The sequence below is a fragment of the Chelonoidis abingdonii genome, chromosome 9 (assembly GCF_003597395.2).
Source record: "Chelonoidis abingdonii isolate Lonesome George chromosome 9, CheloAbing_2.0, whole genome shotgun sequence".
Lineage (NCBI taxonomy): Eukaryota > Metazoa > Chordata > Testudines > Testudinidae > Chelonoidis > Chelonoidis abingdonii.
Window position 1 is genome coordinate 84672003 of NC_133777.1, and position 19075 is coordinate 84691077.

Here is a 19075-nt window from a genome sequence, read left to right on the forward strand (position 1 = left end):
CCTCTCTCTCCCCAACCAAGCTGGGACTTGCAAACAGGAGCCCCATGAATGGGGAACTCCAAGCAGCAAAGGCGAGATCAGATTTCATAAGGAAAGGCTTATTTCATGGTCAGTGACACATTTTTCATGGCCATGAAATTGGGCCCTAAACATTACCACATGCAGGGCACATAGCTGCAATCTTCCCAATACACTTCAGGAGAAAGAAGAGAGACCCTAGATCAGTAGTCTCCAACCTTTTTATGCCCAAGATCACTTTTTAAGGGGTGCAAGCTTTGGGAGGGAGTTCAGGTACAGGAGACGGCTCCAGGCTAGTGCAGAGTAGTGGGGTGCAGGAGGGGGTACAAGGTGCTGGCTCTGGGAAGGCCATCAGGGCTGGGGGTTAGGGTGCAGGAGGGGGTATGGGATGCTGGCTCTGGGAGGGGGTTTGTACTGGGGCTTAGAGTGCAGGAGGGCGTATGGGGTGATAGCTCCAGGAGGGAGGCTCAGGGCTCGGGTGCAGCCTCTCACCAGGCAGCACTTACATCTGGCAGCTCCCAGTTGGTGGTGTTGCGTGGCTTCCACCAAGACAGGCTCCCTGCCTACCCCAGCCCCAAGCTCCCCTGTGGCCCACATTGCTCCCTGCACTGCCCCTCTCTGCAAGCACCGCCCCCACAACTCCCCGTTCCCGGCCAATGGGAGCTGCGAGGGAGGTGCTTGCAGAGAGGGTCAGCATGCGGAGGGAGACCCCTGCCCCCCCACCGCTCACACTGGCTGCTTCCAGAAGTGGCATGGGGCTGGGGTGGTCAGGAAGCCTGCTATAGCAGCAGCCCCGCTCTGCCACCCGAGATTGCAATTTACTGGGAAATACTCTAGGATTGAACAGCTGATCGCGATCGACCGGTTGGTGACCATTGTCCTAGATGGATTTTACGGTCCTTTTCCATTTCTATAATTTTCTATGTTATGCAGGAGTCATAATCTCTCTCCCCCTCACTCCTTCAGTCATAGTTTTTACCTCAATATACAAATTACTTAACACTAATTTAAACAACAAGGAGGCCAGTGGCACCTTAAAGTCTTAACAGATTTATTTGGGCATAAGCTTTCATGGGTGAAAAACTCACTTCTTCAGCTGCATGGAGTGAAAATTGCAGATGCAGGCATTATTATACTGACACATGAAGAGAAGGAAGTTATCTTACAAATGGACAACCAGTGTTGATATTACTGGTACCTAGAATATTACATTACATTTCACCTTGAAAATGATTTTGGGTATTTTGGAAAAGTTTGGAATATGATTGTTCATTCCCTTAAAAAAAATTTTTTTGCTAGAATGTATCTTATCCCTCCACTGCATAACATGAAAACGCTGGTATGGAAATCCATCCAGCCCTTATTAACTAAACCAGATAATGAACTACAATGTTTTATAAAACTTCCGTAGTTGAAGGACACAAGCTGTCGCTTGTTAATACGCCAGCATCAGACATACTCTAGATTCTTCTTTCAGCATGCACTCCTCAATACCTAGGGAATTCTGAAAGATTTTAGTGTTAGTATGCTGTTCTCACACGATGTGTAAGTAGGAAGTTCCTTACCTTTTAAACGATGTATGTCTGCCATCTGATATGATATGTTGTTCTGAAGTTTGATCTGCAAAGAAAGAAGTTTATTTATTCTAAAAGATGTAAATATATATTTACACCTGAATAAACTGAGTATTTGAACACATTTTGATTTCACAACTAAGTAAAAGTGTAATTTTATAAACTTGTGTGAACTGCTTTCAGAATCACAGATGAAAGGTGCTGCAAGTAAAATCAATCATACATTTCCTTTACAAGTTAAGTCCCTACGTTTTGCTTAGATAGGTTTAGCTAAACCTACCTTTACTAGAAATATTTTCCGGAAACTAACAAAGCCAAAGTAAATATATTTATGTTTAAACCTATCATTTGTAATATTAAGGTTGCACTGTGGTACTACAGGAAAACAAACTGAACATACTAGTCACAATTTCACTGTCCAAGCCTAAGTACTACAAAGTAAACAGTATTAATACTGAAAAATCATTTTAAAATGTTTCAGTTGTACTAAAGTGAGAAGCAATGGCAAGACAGCTAAGAATATTTGCTGTAAACAATACTTTTAAAATGAAAACATGTCTTTAAGAGATCTACCTCAGCTCTGATGGAGCCAGAATTCTATGAAGGCTTTTTTGATTAGATATTTTTATTATGTAAAAGCACTAGCAATTACAACCAATGAGAACAAATGCAAAGGTAAGTGTAAAGAATATAAAGTCATGATCATGCCAAAATACTTTATATTTCTTTATTTTTTCATGAAACGAAGCAACCAAAGCAAAGAGGAAAAATGCTAGAAGTGAGAGAACAATGTCTCGAACCAAAGAAACACCATGCAGAGCCAAGGAATTATGTCAAAAACTGACCTCTGCACAGTTAGGTTTTGAAAGAAGTTTGTCTCTGTTGGGGTCATACGTATTTCTCAGTATGGCTTCTGGACTGTTAAGTCTAACTAAACATTAGAATTCAATTATCTTCCCTTTTAAAAGTAGCCACAATTTATTTATAGTTACTTTTAAAACTGTACAATATGGACACACCCCTTTGCTTTGGGGAAAAAAGGGACACTAGATATTTCAGTCCCCCGCCTCCCCTACTTTTCTGAGGTTTTAATATCTTTGAATCAGACATATGGAATACCTGTTTTTTAAAAAAAGCTACATCTGCTCTCAGGTCTTAAGATGCACTAAGATTTCCTTGACCTGCAATTTTAATAGGATTATTCATCCCCTTAAAAAAAAAAAAAAAAAAAAATCAATCTTCATGGAAGTCCCTTATAGGGGAAGCCTTACTACTGCTGCTCTTTCCTTCTGCTGACCCATCTTGTTCTACCCTTCTGTAAAATACTTGAGTTATAGTCAATTTGAGAGAAGACTCTTTCCTCATGTTGGAAAATAATTTGAGAGAGGTATGAATATTCCCACCATCCCTTTCCTTCTTAACTGAATTCCCTAAAACAATTTTTAAAAAAAATAATGAAATAGCCCATAGCTGAGAGCTTAACTAAAGGCAAATATCCATAGTGTGAGGGGAAACTGCTTCTCTCCCCTTCATGGACTCTGTTTCACCTACACTTATGAAGGAAGACATGGAGGGAGCACAGTTCTCTCATCAGCATGCCTTATGCCAGAAAAACAGTTGTGGAGGAGCACAAAATTCTGGATAGGTCTGTTGTCTTTGCTACTTAAAGTTCATAAATGAAAGTTAACAAAGGCAAAACCCTGGGGCTTTCTGGAATAATTTACATGTAGGGCTGCACTTCTGTTACTGTGTGAAGAAGTGCAATAGTTCTTCTTACATGGAAGAGAACAGGCTAAGAAAAAGGAAGTTGCAAAGCCCTTTGTCTTGCCATGTCACAAGCAGTTTGGAAATATATCCATTGATGATGTATATCCTTGCTATAGCCCTTAAATGCGCTTTTTTTGGGGGGGGGGTGGAGGGAAGGTTTTCAGCAATTATCCTACTGCAATATTCCAAAACTCACTTGCTTTTCATAGTTGTGGACCTTAAAAATGTGGCTATAAATGCTGTCTGTTGTCTTCCCAGTGCAGATTTTGGCACTAGTATTGTGTTAACCAACACTATTTCCAAATCAGTGACTACTGGAGAGTTAAGCTGTGCTGGAAAACACCCATCAGATTCATCTGTCTCTCAGAAACATACATTGCAGTTTTCATCTCCATTGAGCTTGCCACATCAGACCCTTTGGTAAATATTTAAACATTGTACCTTGAGAACTGTCCATAGTGTGGGTTTATTGGCAGTGGGAGCTCTCATATAGTGCTGCATAGCTCTCATGCCACATTTACGTGAATTCCTCTGTACATTTAAAAATCATCTACAAACATTTGTTTTAAAAGGGTCAAACTTCATGTTGTTCCTCTGGAGCTAGGCAGCATGGTTTTGCAGTATTTGATTTTTGAGTTCTATGTTTCCGCCATACTACTGTTATTTGAGAGATTTTAATGACAGCTGTCAGTAAAACACCTCTAAAGTGAAGAAGAGGGCTCTGTATTGGACCTCATTCTTTGCCACGAACTTTTTCTATCAAGGCTTTAAATAGAGGCAACAAACATTGATTTTAGAAAGTAACAAAATGTTTCTCATTACAATAAAAATATATTGATATGTTAACATTGGAGGACTAAATCTTAATGTCCTTTTTATTTATAATTTTAAGTTAAAATGAGACCTTGGGAAGGTGCTTAAAAGCACTACTTTGTGTGCTTACTGATCATATCTAGGCCCTAAGGCCTCTAGATTTGGGTGATGCACAGTAAAAATTCCAAACAACAATGCTTTAATGTGCTCCTTTCAACAAGAGCCAACTGACATTCTAATCACAAGCAAAATATTGAGACTCATAAGCTTGAATCTCTCGTTACATGCATTATGTGAAAGCTGGTAGGCTCAGCTGGTGGCATACTCCCCTCTCCCATTGTGTATGAAGAAATGTACGGGATGCAGAATTAAAAGGATCCACTAAAACTTGGTGAGTTAGATTCTATGTTGTCTGGAATAAATGGAAGTGTTATGAAAAGTAGGTATTTTATAGAATACCTTCCTCTATAGAGCTGCTATCTTAAAAATAATAATACAGCCAAAGATCCATAGGCTTTCAATTGTTAAAATTCATCTCTTTTTAATTAAGTACAGGTGGGGAAAAAAAACACCTCAAACCACAATGAAGTGTTCATAAGCCTTTTCAAGTGGGAAAACAGCTTTAGACCTCTCTGCAGAAGACACTTCCAAAAGAGTTTAAAATCAGTTCTGTTACAGGCAAGTTATTATCATTTAACGCGATCACTACCAATTGAAGATGGAGTGCTCCCAGTAGTTTTATAGTTACCAGTGATAACGTACTAATGAAGAGTTCTTTACTCTACCACAGATTCTGTGTAGATCAGTTGTAGTACTGTATCTCTAGCTGAATATGTAAATTCAAGATGACTACAGTTAGCTAAAATTCAAGCAGCAGACTTAGGGTTATGATCTGAACTAGTACAAAAGAAACTTAAATATGCCTAATGCTCTACATGCTGTTATTGCATGGCTTTTAAAAGCCAAATGTTTAAGAGACAAAAGGAATAAGCCAAGCATTTTACAATATAAGACAGTCTCTTAGTTAGCATCATAGCAATATTTAGAGAGAGCTGTCCAAGAAGTAGGATGAATTTGATAAAAGTTCACATACAAAAAAACTCACCACTTGATTTCACTGAAATTGAGAGAAAAACTTCAACAAAAAAATTGAAGTTTGGAAAATTTCAGTCAGCTGTAATTTACAAATCACTACCAAACACACACACACACACACACCCCACTACCTATCTATCCTGGTACCGTACAACTGTAGTTTTCCAGCTGCCTTACAGGTCACCATTTTCAATTCATTTTAGTATCCCCGTAGAACATACTTTTAGTAATTAACCAAACACAAACAGCAGCAAGTCAAATGCAGCAGTATGATTTTTTCATTATTTGTTTTTCAGAGAGATATCAACTTCTAAAAATAAATACTTAATCACACTGTGTCTATTTTCTAAGCACTCAAAAGTTAATTCTCAGCAAACACAATGATTGGTTTTCCCAATCTCCTCAATGGCAAGATCTGAATAGCTCATTCTTCTTCGAGTGATTGCTCATATCCATTCCAGTCAGGTGTGTGCGCGCCGCGTGCACGTTCGTCGGAGAAACTTTTACCCTAGCAACACTCGGCGGGTCGGCTGGGCGCCCCCTGGAGTGGCGCCGCTATGGCGCCGGATATATACCCCAGCCGACCTGGCCACCCTTCAGTCCTCTAAACTGCCTGTGTTGGTCGTTGGAGCAGTGGAGTGCGGCTAAGCTGACCTCCACCTTCCCTAGCTACTCGTATCTTCTCTCGTTGTTGTATCCATAGTTGTTGTTAATTGTTCTTAATATATCCTACTACACATATAACTCAAACCAACGAACTGGTATACGCTACAGCCTCTGTAAATCTGAGATGCTGGCTACACGATCAAGAAGAACAACAGTATGTACCCACCCTGGAAAATGAGGTTGGAGGATAAGATCAAGGCGCACGGAGAGAAGTTAGTCAGCTGGTGGAACTACAGAAGGAGTAAAGATTAAGGATAAGACTTGCTACTGAAAAAAACAAGGGCCTGACCCATCTGAAGCCCTAGAGACGGCTAAACAAAGGTCACAGCACTGGCTACCAGGCAAGGAGATACACTAAGGAAGCAGAGGCCAAAAAGTAAATGCCCTGTTCTCCAAGGAACCATCCAAGGTGTACTCCAACTTGCAGTGCAACAACACAATAACAGCAGAGCGCCAGCAGCAGAAACTGACAGTACTGGAAGAAATATGGAGAAAGAGAAGACCTCATAAACCAGGCAAAGTGGCTGCAGGACCTGAGAACAGAGCACAGCAACTCCCAGAACAGAAACCAGTCACCATCACAGTAGAAGAACATCCAGCAGCGGGTCAAAAACATGAAGAGCTGAACAGAACCTGGACCAAAGACATGATCCACACCTACTGCTAAAGAAATAACAAGCAGTGCATGAACGCCTAGCAGCACAGATGAACCAGCTGCTAGCAGCAGGCTCCCACCCAAACTGGCTAACACAAGGAAGGACAGTGCTGATCATGAAAGACCCCTGCAAGGGGACAGAACGGCCAACTACCGGCCAATAACCTGCCTCCCCACAACATGGAAAGTCTTATCAGGCAGCATAGCTGCCAGACTACAGGACCACATGGGCCAGTACATGAGCACAGCTCAGAAGGCTGGGAACAACACCAGAGGCTCAAAACACCAGTTGATCATAGATAGAGCAGTCGCCCAAGACTCAGGTCTAGACAGACCAATCTGAGCACAGCCTGGATTGACTATAGGAAAGCTATGACTCAATGCGCACACGTGGATCTGTGAATGTCTGGCGCATATACAAAGCATCAGGACACTAAGGACCTTCCTCAAGAACTTCAATGGGACTATGGAGAGACACCTAGAGTCAACTCAGGCAACCTTGCACAAGTGGCCATCAAGTGCGGCATATACCAAGGTGATGCACTGTCCCCTGCTGCTGTTCTGCATAGGCTTAAACCCCTCAGCCAGATAATCACAAGGACTGGATACGGGTACAGGTTCAGGAGGGAACACCATCAGCCACCTCCTCTACATGGATGACATCAAAGCCTGTATGCTAAGAATGAACGAGACATCGACTCGCTAATCACCTGACGCGGATCTACAGTGAGGATAGGGTCATTCGACTGGAGAAGTGTGGCCGGATGGTGTGAAGAGAGGGAAGGTAGTCAAGACTGATGGGGTGGAACTACCAGCGGCCACACAGCAGACATCAGACCAGCTACAAGTACCTTGGCATCCCGCAGTCACATGGAAACCACGTGAGGAAGCAAGGAAGACGAACATCCAAGTATCACCAAAGGATAATACAGGTCCTGAAGAGCCAGCTCAGTGGGAAGAACAAGATCCACGCCATCAACGATACCCCTGCCGGATCAACCTGCCGGTATAGCCCGATCCCTGGGGGCCCCAAGGGAAGGGAGAAAATGGAGGCTGCCGATGTGAAACCCGGAAGCTCCTCACAATGCACGGAGGTTCCACCCAAGTCCAACACCCAGAGACTGTATACCAGCCGGAAAGAAGGGGGCGGGGCTTGGTGAGCGTCAAGGCCACTATCCTGGATGAAACCCGGAACATCCAGGAGTACATCAGTAAGATGCGCCCCAAAGATGAGCTGCTGAGAGAGTGCCGAGGCAGCAGCAGACATGGGAGGAAGACAGCAAAGAAGTGCCATGGCAAGACAAGACCCTCATGGGATGTACCATCGACAGATAGCTGAGGTGGCTGACATTGGGAAATCCTACCAGTGGCTGGAAAGGCTGGACTAAAAGACAGCACTGATCATAGCAGCACAGGAACAGGCACTGAGCACCAGATCCATTGAAGCAGGATCTACCACACTAAGAGGACCCAAGGTGCAGACTGTGCAGAGAGGCCTCAGAGACAGTCCAACACATAGTGGCAGGATGTAAGATGCAGGCAGGAACAGCATACACTGAACGGCACAACCAAGTGGCTGGCATTGTGTACAGGAACATCTGCACAGCGTATGGGCTAGACCCTCCCAAGACCAGATGGGAGATTCCGCAGAAGGTTGTGGAGAATAGCAGGGCTAAGATTCTGTGGGACTTCCAGATCCAGACGGACAGGCAGGTACTGGCCAAATCAACCAGACATCGTGGTAATAGACAGGAGCAGAAGACAGCGGTGGTGATAGATATAGCAGTGCCAAGTGACAGCAACATCAGGAAGAAGAATATGAGAAGCTGAGAAAGTACCAGGGCCTGAAAGAGGAACTAGAAAGGATGTGGAAAGTGAAGGCCAAAGTGGTCCAGTGGTGGTAGGAGCCCTCGGGGCTGTGACTCCTAAGCTGGGTGAGTGGCTCCAACAGATCCCAGAACAACATCAGAGCTCTCTGTCCAGAAGAGTGCCAGTGCTAGGAACAGCTAAGATCTGCGCAGAACCCTCAAACTCCCAGGCCTCTGGTAGAGGACCCGAGGTTGAGGAAGACACATACCACCCATAGGGGTGAGAGGGGAATTTTTTTTTTAGTTAGATTTAGTTATAGTTCATAGTCATAGTTTGTTAGTTAGTAATTGTTAGCAGGGTTCAGGGAGTACCCCCTTTCCCACACCCGGTGCCTGGCTCACCGGGTTTCAGTGCTCGGCCTGTCACAAGCTGATGCCAACAGCAGATCCCCACAACTCCTGTCTGAAGTGCCTCAGGGAATCGCACTTATCTGCTAAGTGCTCAATTTGCAAGGCTTTCAAGCCGAGAACTAAGAAGGAGCGGGACATCAGGTTAAAGCAGCTCCTCATGGAAGCAGCCCTGACACCTTCACCTTCGGCACCAAGCACGAGCCAGCCGGTGAGCAGAGGCACCCCTACAGCACCGGACCTCACCGGTACGCCTAAGGATTCCCAGCACCAGCCACCGCCGGCACCGAAATCGACTCCATGCCGCTCCCTCTCCCCGAGGTCGAAGAAGGCGAAGACTCAGGCTGCTCTGGCAACACCCGCGTCGCAGCCAGAGACTGTGCCTAAGTCGGACCGCCCGGCACCAATACCTGCCGCAGCACCGCCTAAACCGGCACCATCAACTCCAGCCCCGTGAGGGCCGTTGAATCCGGCGCCTGACAGCTCCCCGGCACCTGCCATGGTAGAGCTCACTTTGCCATCTACACCGGAGACATTTTCTGCAGCGAGAGACTTGATTGCCATCACCGATGCGGCACCGCCCCTACCCCTGGCACCACCGGTGCGGGTAATCCAATCTATGGGCAAGCCGACCCTGACCAGACCACCGTCTGTCAGCTTAGCGGACCGGCACCGCTCAAGGTCACGATCCCACAGATGCTCCAGGTTGAGACGACGCGCCCGCTCTCGATGCCGCTCCCAGTCCCGGCACCGTTCCTCTCCACGGCACCGGTCGGACTCTCGCTCTCCGACCCGCTACTCGTCGTACCGCTCTAGTTCCCAGCACCGACCCAGGCATCGTACCTCCCGGAGCCGATCACGCCGTAGAGACTCGAGATCCCGGTCGACCTTCCGGCACCGGTCCGGTCGCAGGTCCCAGTCTCGTTCTCGGTACCGCTCTGAGTACCGGCACTGGTCCCCGTGGTCGAGGGGTACGAGATCCATCGGGACTGCGGCTCCAGGTTTCTCTGCTCCTCCATGGCCGTCCAGACAGACGTCAGTATCCTCCCATGCGGACAGCTATTACGACCGGGACCGTGATAAGGAGGTGCCCACGGGGGCTTTTCAGGACGCCCAGTCTCAGGACATGGGACCTCAACAGTGGTCCTTTTGGACACCCTGGGCATACCATCAAGCCCAAGGTGCTCCTCTAGTCCAGACCCACTCTGCTGCCTCAGAACATCGGGCACCAGAGGCCACCATTACCCACCCCCGCCCCCCTCCCAGCTGAGTCGGAGGAGCAGACGACCCAGGGACCGCTGGAGCAGGAACCGTCCCAGGAGCAAGAGGCCATCCAGGACCCTCTCATCCCCGGGGTATCATCTTCCTCTTCCCCGGATAAGGCTGTGGCAGGGACCTCATCATCAGGGCCTCTGCCGATAGACCTCAGGGCCCATCAGGACCTCCTTCGCAGGGTGGCACTCAACATCAACCTCCCAGTGGAGGAAGTCCCGAAGGTCAAAGACCACGTAGTGAGCATCCTGTCCGCGGATGCCCCCAGCAGGGTGGCACTCCGTTCATTAAGACTATCCAGGCCACAGCCGACACCCTATGGCAGTCCCCAGCCTCCACTCCCCCGACAGCCAAGGGAGTTGAGAGAAAGTACATGGTACCCTCTCGGGGGTATGAGTACTTATATGTTCATTCTCCTCCCTCCTCGTTAGTTGTCCAGTCAGTCAACGAATGGGAACGCCATGGCCAGCAGGAGCCAGCCCCAAAATCCAAGGAGGCTAGGCGGATGGACGTTCCGGGTCATAAAGTGTATTCAGCGGGGGCCCTACAGCTCCAAGTGGCCAACCAGCAGGCTCTATTGAGCAGATATAGCTATAACACCTGGGCAGAGGTGGGTAGGTTCACCGAACTACTGCCCCCTGACTCACGCCAGGAATTTCCCATGTTCCTGGAGAAAGGGAAGAAAGTCCCCAGAACCTCTCTCCAAGCCTCCCTGGACGCGGCTGACTCGGCAGCCAGAACTTTGGCCTCTGGCATCACCATGAGGCGTATCTCCTGGCTTCAGGTCTCTAACCTACCACCTGAGCTTCAATATACCATCCAGGACTTCCCTTTGATGGCAAGGGTTTGTTCTCAGAAAAGACTGACCCCAGGTTGCAGAGCCTGAAGGATAATAGGGTCATCATGCGCTCGTTGGGCATGCATACCCCTGCGACCCAACGTAGACCCTCCAGACCCCAACCTCACCGCCCATACTTTAAGCCTCGGCACAGACAGGACCACAGTAGGAGGCGCGGGCGGGGTGGCCGTAGACGCCAATCCGGTCCCCAAGGGGGCCAAAACCACGGGCCCTCAAAGGCACCACTGCGGCCTAAGTCCAACTTTTGAAGGTGCACCCGGGGACAGCGCACCAGTCTCAAGGCAGGATCCTTCCCCTCCTTTCTCCAACCGTCTCTCCTACATCCTCCCGGCGTGGTCCCAACTGACTTCAGATCTATGGGTTCTACGCATGGTGAAGCAAGGATACCACCTCCAATTTGCTTCATCCACACCCTCCCGCCCCCCATCCCAGTCCTTCTTCAGGGACGCCTCTCACGAGCAAGTCCTCTTACAGGAGGTACAGTCTCTCCTAGCCGCAGGAGCCGTAGAGGAGGTACTATTGGACGAGAGGGGGGAAGGGGTTTTACTCCCGCTATTTTCTGATTCCCAAGTCCAAGGGAGGCCTCAGGCCTATCCTAGACCTGCGAGGTCTCAACAAATGGATGCTCAAGTTGAAGTTCCGCATGGTCTCCCTGGGAACTATTATCCCGTCCTTGGATCTGGAGACTGGTATGCCGCCCTCGACATGAAGGATGCATACTTCCACATTGCCATCCTTCCACCTCACAGGAAGTACCTTCGCTTTATGGTCAACCACCAGCACTTCCAATTTACGGTCCTCCCCTTCGGCCTCTCCATGGCCCCAAGGGTGTTCACGAAGTGCATGGCCGTCGTCGCAGCCCACCTCTGCCGGCAACAGATACATGTGTTCCCATATCTGGACGACTGGCTCATCAAGGGGACCTCCCAGACTCAGGTCCGACAGCATGTCGGCATGATTATGGACCTATTCTCCCGGTTGGGGCTGCTCCTCAAAGCCGAGAAATCCACTCTGGTCCCCACACAGAGGCTGGACTTCATAGGGGCAACGCTGGACTCCACTCAAGCCAGGGCCTACCTCCCTCAGCCCTGCTTCCAGGCGATCGTATCGATCATTCGAGGTCTGCAGGCCTCCTCAACACCTCGGCTCCCACCTGCCTCAGCCTACTGGGACATATGGCCGCATGTACTTATGTGACCAAGTATGCCAGGCTCCACATGTGACCCTTTCAAACGTGGCTCCATTCAGTCTTCCGCCCGGGCAGGGACCCTATAGACGTCTTGGTGACAGTTCCCCTGAGCCCCCTCCGCTCCCTCGATTGGTAGCTAACTCCATCCCTGGTATGCACAGGGATGCCGTTCCATCCACCGCCACCTTCGCTGGCCTTAACAACGGATGCGTCATCCCTCGGTTGGGGGGCTCACCTAGGTCACCTTCGTACCCAGGGCCTTTGGTTGTCGCAGGAGCTGACACTCCACATAAACGTCCGGGAGCTGAGAGCAGTCCGCCTCGCGTGTCAGGCGTTCCAGCAACATCTTCACAGCCGTTGTGTCTCTGTGTTTACGGACAACACAACGGCCATGTATTATATCAACAAACGGGGGGATCTGCTCTTCTCCCCTGTGTCAAGAGGTCATTCGACTATGGGACTTCTGTATAGCCCACTCGATAGACCTGGTGGCGTCCTTTCTCCCGGGGGTTCGGAACGCTCTGGCGAATCGGCTGAGCCGATCCTTCCTCTGTCACGAATGGTCAGTAAGACCAGACGTCATCTATTCGAACTTCCAGAGGTGAAGTTTTCCCCTCATAGATCTGTTCGCCTCCCGCTCGAACAGGAAGTGCCAGGAGTTCTGCTCCTTTCAGGGTCTCTCTCCAGGATCGATCACGGACGCCTTCCTCCTGTCATGGAGGCACCACCTCCTATATGCCTTCCCACCGTTCCCTTTGGTGCACAAGGTCCTGTTGAAACTCCGCAGGGACAAAGCGCATCTGATCCTGATTGCGCCTGCGTGGCCCAGACAGCACTGGTACACCACCCTGCTAGATCTGTCCATGGCCACTCCAGTTCCCCTCCCTCTCCTCCCAGACCTAATCACCCAAGACCACGGCAGGCTTTGCCACCCAGACCTGCAAGCCCTTCACCTCACGGCGTGGCTCCTGCATGGCTAAACACAGCAGAGTTACGCTGTTCCGCTCCGGTACAGCATATTCTCCTCAGTAGCCACATACCTGGCAAACTGGAAACACTTCTCTTGCTGGTGTGCAACGCAGGATGCTACTTCCTCGGAGGCCTTGATTCCCACAGTCCTAGACTACCTCTGGTATCTTAAGCAGCAGGGCCTGGTGACATCCTCTCTGAAGGTGCACTTGGCGGCTATCTCAACTTTCCATCCAGGCGAGGGTGGCCACTCCGTGTTCTCTCACCCCCTGGTCTCTCGGTTCATTAAGGGCCTGGAGCGCCTCTATCCCCCTGTACGTCGCCCTGCCCCTACCTGGGATCTCAATTTAGTCCTAAACAGACTAATGCACCCATCTTTTGAGCCACGAGCGACTTGCTCGCTCCTGTACCTGTCATGGAAAACAGTCTTCCTGGTAGCCATTACATCGGCCAGAAGGGTCTCCGAACTTCGAACGCTCACGGTGGACCCACCGTACACTGTCTTTCATAAGGACAAGGTACAGTTGCGACCACACCAGGCGTTCCTCCCTAAGGTAGCGTCAGCCTTCCATACCAACCAGGACATCTTCCTCCCGGTCTTCTTTCCGAAGCCCCACTCTTCTCGATGGGAGCATCAGCTACACTCCTTAGATGTGCGCAGAGCGCTCGCCTTCTATATTGAGCGGACGAAGCCCTTCCGAAAGTCTCCCCAGCTTTTAGTGGCGGTCGCAGAATGGATGAAAGGTCTGCCAGTCTCCTCCCAGAGGATTTCCTCTTGGGTAACAGCGTGCTTCCGCACATGCTATGACCTAGCTCATGTCCCTTCGAGCTATCTCACGGCGCATTCTACCAGAGCTCAAGCTTCATCAGCCAGCTTCCTGGCCCACGTGCCTATCCAGGAGATATGCCGTGCAGCGACCTGGTCATCGGTACACACCTTTACCTCGCACTATGCTCTGGTCCAACAGTCTAGAGATGATGCAGCCTTTGACGCAGCGGTTCTGCATGCTGCCACATCTCACTTCGACCCCTCCGCCTAGGTAAGGCTTGGGAATCACCTGACTGGAATGGATATGAGCAATCACTCGAAGAAGAAAAGACGGTTACTCACCTTTGTAACTGTTGTTCTTCGAGATGTGTTGCTCATATCCATTCCAAACCCACCCTCCTTCCCCACTGTCAGGAACTGAAGGGTGGCCGGTGGCTGGGGTATATATCTGGCGCCATAGCGGCGCACCCAGGGGTCGCCCAGCCTGCTAGGGTAAAAGTTTCTCTGATGAACGTGCACACGGCGTGCACACACCTGACTGGAATGGATATGAGCAACACATCTCGAAGAACAACAGTTACAAAGGTGAGTAACCGTCTTTTCATTGCTGCAGTGAGAAATAATGCAAATAATGATTTCACTATATAGACAGACCAAAATATGTGGTGACGCCATTTAAGAAGCAAAATTTGCAGTACTCTCCCACCATATTTCCTGCTAATTGGAATAAGATACATTTTTCATTTAAACAGCAATTATCCCATGTCTAACTAGGATAGTTTTTAAAACCAACAACCTTGACAGTTCGTATTTCAGCAGGTTAGTCAAATTCCACTTACAAAACTACACCATTGCACTTTATATCACGCTATTTGATCATGATGTTTTGTTGCAAAATTCATTAAATGTGTGATGTGAATCACAAAGGTATCCAAAAAAGCAGTAAAAAATTCACTTACACAATATTTCCTTAAATTCTATTACAAAAAAATAGTAATTAAAAGTACAAACTGTTCAACCACAAGAACATGATCCCCAACTACACTAAAAGAAAAAAACCAAACAAAACACACTGCACTTACTACCATATGCAGGGTTTCTTACAAAATTAAAATCACATCACTAATCTCAAACTATTACCACCACGTCTGTAGTTTCTTACTATTAAAAAGAGCTGCTTGTCTAACACAGCCTGGCAAAGTTCTCATGAAAATTTACCAGCACTAGCACAAAATCTATTCATGCACTGTTTTCCATGACAAACCAAATGGAAAATATTATTTTGCAAAGTTAGTTTAAAATATCCCTTCAGAGCTGACTAACATCCGCCATGACTGATTTTAGCCAGGAACTTATGAAAGAAAGAGTATTTTTGATCTTTCAAAAAATCAAAATCAACTTTCTATACAAAAAGAGTTTTGCAAGATAACGTGGTCAAGAAAAGTGCACAGGCAGGCAGGTACTACCTTGGCTTTTCAATGTGCTGGGTAAAGAAGTCACATTACCCATTAAACCAGAGTAGAACAGTCATTCCCTAGCTTTTAAAGCTTCAGATGTCTTTTTCATTAGTCAGAACAGATCAGATGGAAGAAAAAAGTTCAAGAAAAAATGAGGTGACCTGCAGCATATTAACCCACTTCCAAGGTTACAGTCAAAGAGCCAATATCTCACACTGGGTAAAGCCTTGAGTTTGGTTCTTGCGCCCATTCAATCATCCTTCAGGAGCTGCAAAATGTCAGGATGACAAACCCACTAGTCCTAGAAGAGGCACCAACAGTAACTCCCAAACTCTGCCTCTGAGGTTCGTTACTTCTCTAGATTGGGCACTAGAGAGGATCTGGTCTCAGAAAACAGGCCTAGAGACCAGAAAGGCGGCACTGCAGAAGTACAGAGGAACTCTCACTTCCAGGGCTACGTTTCACTCCCACCCCCCAGCCCCGGCAGGGCTCTGGCCCCGCACCCTTTACCTTGCTGTCCTCGCACTTGGTGGCCTGGCTCTCCTTGGCTTGCAGCTGGCTGCTCAGGTGTCTGTAGTCCGCCTCCTTCTGCTCCAGCTGCTTCTGCTGGGAGTCCACCCGGCCCATGAGGTCCGAGTTCCTCTTCTCCAGCCGCCCGCGGGCCACCTCGCCGCGCTTGGCCTGGCCCTGCAGCCCGGCCAGCTCCTCCTGCAGCAGGGCCTGGCGGGACGCGGCGCCCCAGTAGTTGACGGCGAGGATGGCGATCAGCACCAGCAGCGCCACGAAGACGAAGGACGGGAGTCGGCCGCCCCTCCTGTTGGCCCCGAACCCCACCATGGGGGAGGCCGGGGGGCTTCACCCGCGCGCCGCCTCCGCCCACGCCTGAGGGGAGAAGCCGCGAGGCGCCCCGCCAGGCGGGGCCGGGGGAGGCCCCTCAGGACCCGGCGGGACGGGGGCGGCTCCTCGGGGAACAGGGAAAGCTGCGAGCGGGGCCGCCGCGGCGGGAAGCGAAGGGCACCGAGCGGGGAGCGGGGCAGGGGAGGGAGATCTCGGTACGGCAGAGGGGACCCCGAGCGCCGTCCCGCCCCGCACGGGAGAACCGCTACCGGCCCCACGGCCACCCTCACCTCCCCCGCCTGTCCCGGGCGCCGGCCCGCGGCTCCAGGGCAGGCCCCGCCGCTTCCGCCTCACCGCGTCTCGCGAGAAAGCCCCTCCCCTGCTCTCGCGAGAGCCCAACTGCCTCGGGCGCCATTTTGGGCTGGCGGGGGAGTTGGGTGGTTCCCCTCAGGCAGAGGTGGCCTTTCCTGCCCAGCGGGGCGCAGGGGCGTGTCGCCTATGGGGCGCTCCCCGCCGGGCTGGACCTGGCGGGGGGACCGCACCCGCCGGATGTGCGGGGCTGGTGGGGGGACCGGACATCAAATGTGACCAATCAGGGCGGGGGTGGGGCTGATAGGAGCCTGTCTATGGAAACGACCCAAAATCGGGACTGTCCGTGTGACACCGGGAGCTCTGGTCACCGTGGGGCTGGCACCGCCAGGGGAGCAGCCGTCGCTGCCGGGTCGGCACGGCTCGGGGCGTGGCGGGGGGAGGAGTGTCGGACACGTGCAGCGAGGTTCCGCCAGGCCCCGTCCGCACCGCAGGGATCGGGAGGACCAGGGCACAGCCAGCCGCTCCACGTGCCGGACACTGCCTGGCTCGCTAGCAAGGGCCATCGCAAGAGACTGGTCACCGCGTGAGAGGCAAAGCCTTGTGTTCGGTCAAAAACTGTCTAGGAGACGAAGCAAAGAGTAGGATGAAATGGTCGCTTTTCATCATGGCTGAAGATGAACAGCTGGGTGCCTCCAGGTGCCTTAACGCAGGGAGTCTCACAACATTTTTTGGTGGCCTCGAAGTGTGGCCACCAACTCTCGCTGGGGGCTGTGCTGAGAATTTTTCCTAAAATACTTAAATAACTTTAGGAAAACAAATATATATGCACATACACATGTCCAAATCATTGCAAATTTATTAAATTGTTTTGCAGACTCAATGATAAAAATAATGTGCAGTTGTCTCCTCTTTGCATGACCCAATGAGAATAGAAACACAAATAAGGTGCTCTGCAGGTTCTTGTCTTTTTTGTTGCTTTTTCTTTTTTTGGTTGCTTTTTTAAAAAGATTTGCTAGCTAGTAAGTCTGTTGTGAAAAGAGATATTAACAAACATACAAATACCACTTTTCACAGCAGCAGACGTGCTCAGTCCTGGCAATCCTGGAGACAAATTAAGCCTTCGATGGGGAGGTTGGTAGGGGGAAAGTGAGGGAAGGGGGAATGCATGACAGGCTGGCAGAGGCAGTGGAGGCCAGGGGCAATGGGGGGCTGAGACCCGCAGCTGGGAGTTGGAGCCCCATGACCAGAGCCTACTACTCCACGGCTGGAGCCCAACCCTACATCCCCAGGAATGTGGGGAAATTATTAGCTGCCTTCTCCTCCAGCATTTGTGTCTCCAGAAAGGGGCAGGGTACAACCCCTGCTAGTGGTCCCTCCTCTCCAGCATTTGTGTCTCCAGAAAGGGGCAGGGTACAACCCCTGCTGGTGGCCCTCGGGGAGGGACCACTGCTCCCCTGCCCTCATCACTGCCTGGGGGGCTGTGGCCGCAAGAAAAGCCCCTGGTGGCTGCATTTGAGAAATGCTGCCTGAACGGGCCCAGTGGTGTTTAATTATATTAAATATCCTAAAGGGGGGTGAGTAGTGAGGTAGCAAAATCTGTAGGTGGCACAAACTTATTTAGATTAATAAGGACCAGAGGAAATTTTGAGGAATTTCAGAGGGATCCAACCACATCATGTGAACAGACGATGTAATGGCAAGTATAATTTACATTAAAAGGAAAATTTAAATCAGCCATGCACATAATGAATTTCTTATTTAATTGTATCAACTCAGGAAATGGGATTGTAGACAACTCACTGAAGACTTCAGCTCAGTGTGCAACTGGGGTCAAAAAAGCAAATGATGTTAGGAATGGGTGGGAGAATAGTACAGAAAATATTGTAATGCCATTATATAAAGCAACCATGCAGTTTCATGTGGAATACTTTGTGCAGTACTGGTCACCTTATCTCAAAAAAGATCTGGTAGAATTAGAGGATTTTCAGAGAAGGGTGATGAGAATGATTAGGGGGCCCTGGAGAAACTCTCATGAATAGAGACTGAAAAGTTTGGGATTATTTATCTTGGAAAGAAGAGGAATAAGAGTAGACAAAATATGCAATATTTCTTTGCGTTGGTCTTCACTGCAGAGGATGAAAGTGATTCCCAGATCTGAGCCATTCTTTTTAGGTGGCACTGCACATGTGCACTGGAGTGTTAAACAACAGGAACCAGAGAGAGGGAGAGAAGGAGCCCATCCTACTTTGGGAGCCTCTCCTTGGGTTTACTGAAAGCTGCAGATTGGGGTTAAAATGGATTCAGCCTTCTGAGGACAAAGGAGAGATCTTCAGTGGGTACCCGCAGAGGATCTGTCTCTTAGGTGGCTAGAGGAGAGAAAAAGCTGTTGTTTTTCCATTCCTATAGATCTACAGTGTTTGATTATTTACCATGGTCACTAGGGCCATTATTTAGGCAAGTCTCTGAGGTTGGGGTGTACTGGTTCTTCCACCATTGGGTCAGTGGCTGGTTAATGAACCTCACTGGTCTTTTAAATTCTTATATCATTTTTTATGCCCTGGCTCCCACCCTAAGATGTTTCAACTTTTAAATAAATGTCCTGCCAGG

At 49.2% G+C, this 19075-nt stretch overlaps 1 protein-coding gene across 2 annotated transcripts in view; it reads right to left on the minus strand.

Moving 5' to 3' along the window:
- Positions 1–16476, minus strand: part of GOLM2 (golgi membrane protein 2) — a 42108-nt gene extending 25632 nt beyond the window's left edge. Inside the window, exons 1-2 of one of the 2 annotated variants that reach the window (XM_032764403.2) lie at positions 15830–16476; positions 1584–1638 (exon numbers count right to left, since the gene is read on the minus strand). In XM_032764403.2, the coding sequence (XP_032620294.1) occupies positions 1584–1638; positions 15830–16156 (382 nt within the window). In that variant the 5' untranslated portion in view covers positions 16157–16476. The remainder of the gene's footprint in view (positions 1–1583; positions 1639–15829) is intronic. The other variant, XM_032764402.2, reaches the window with a different exon arrangement.
- Between the last annotated feature and the right edge of the window lie 2599 nt (positions 16477–19075).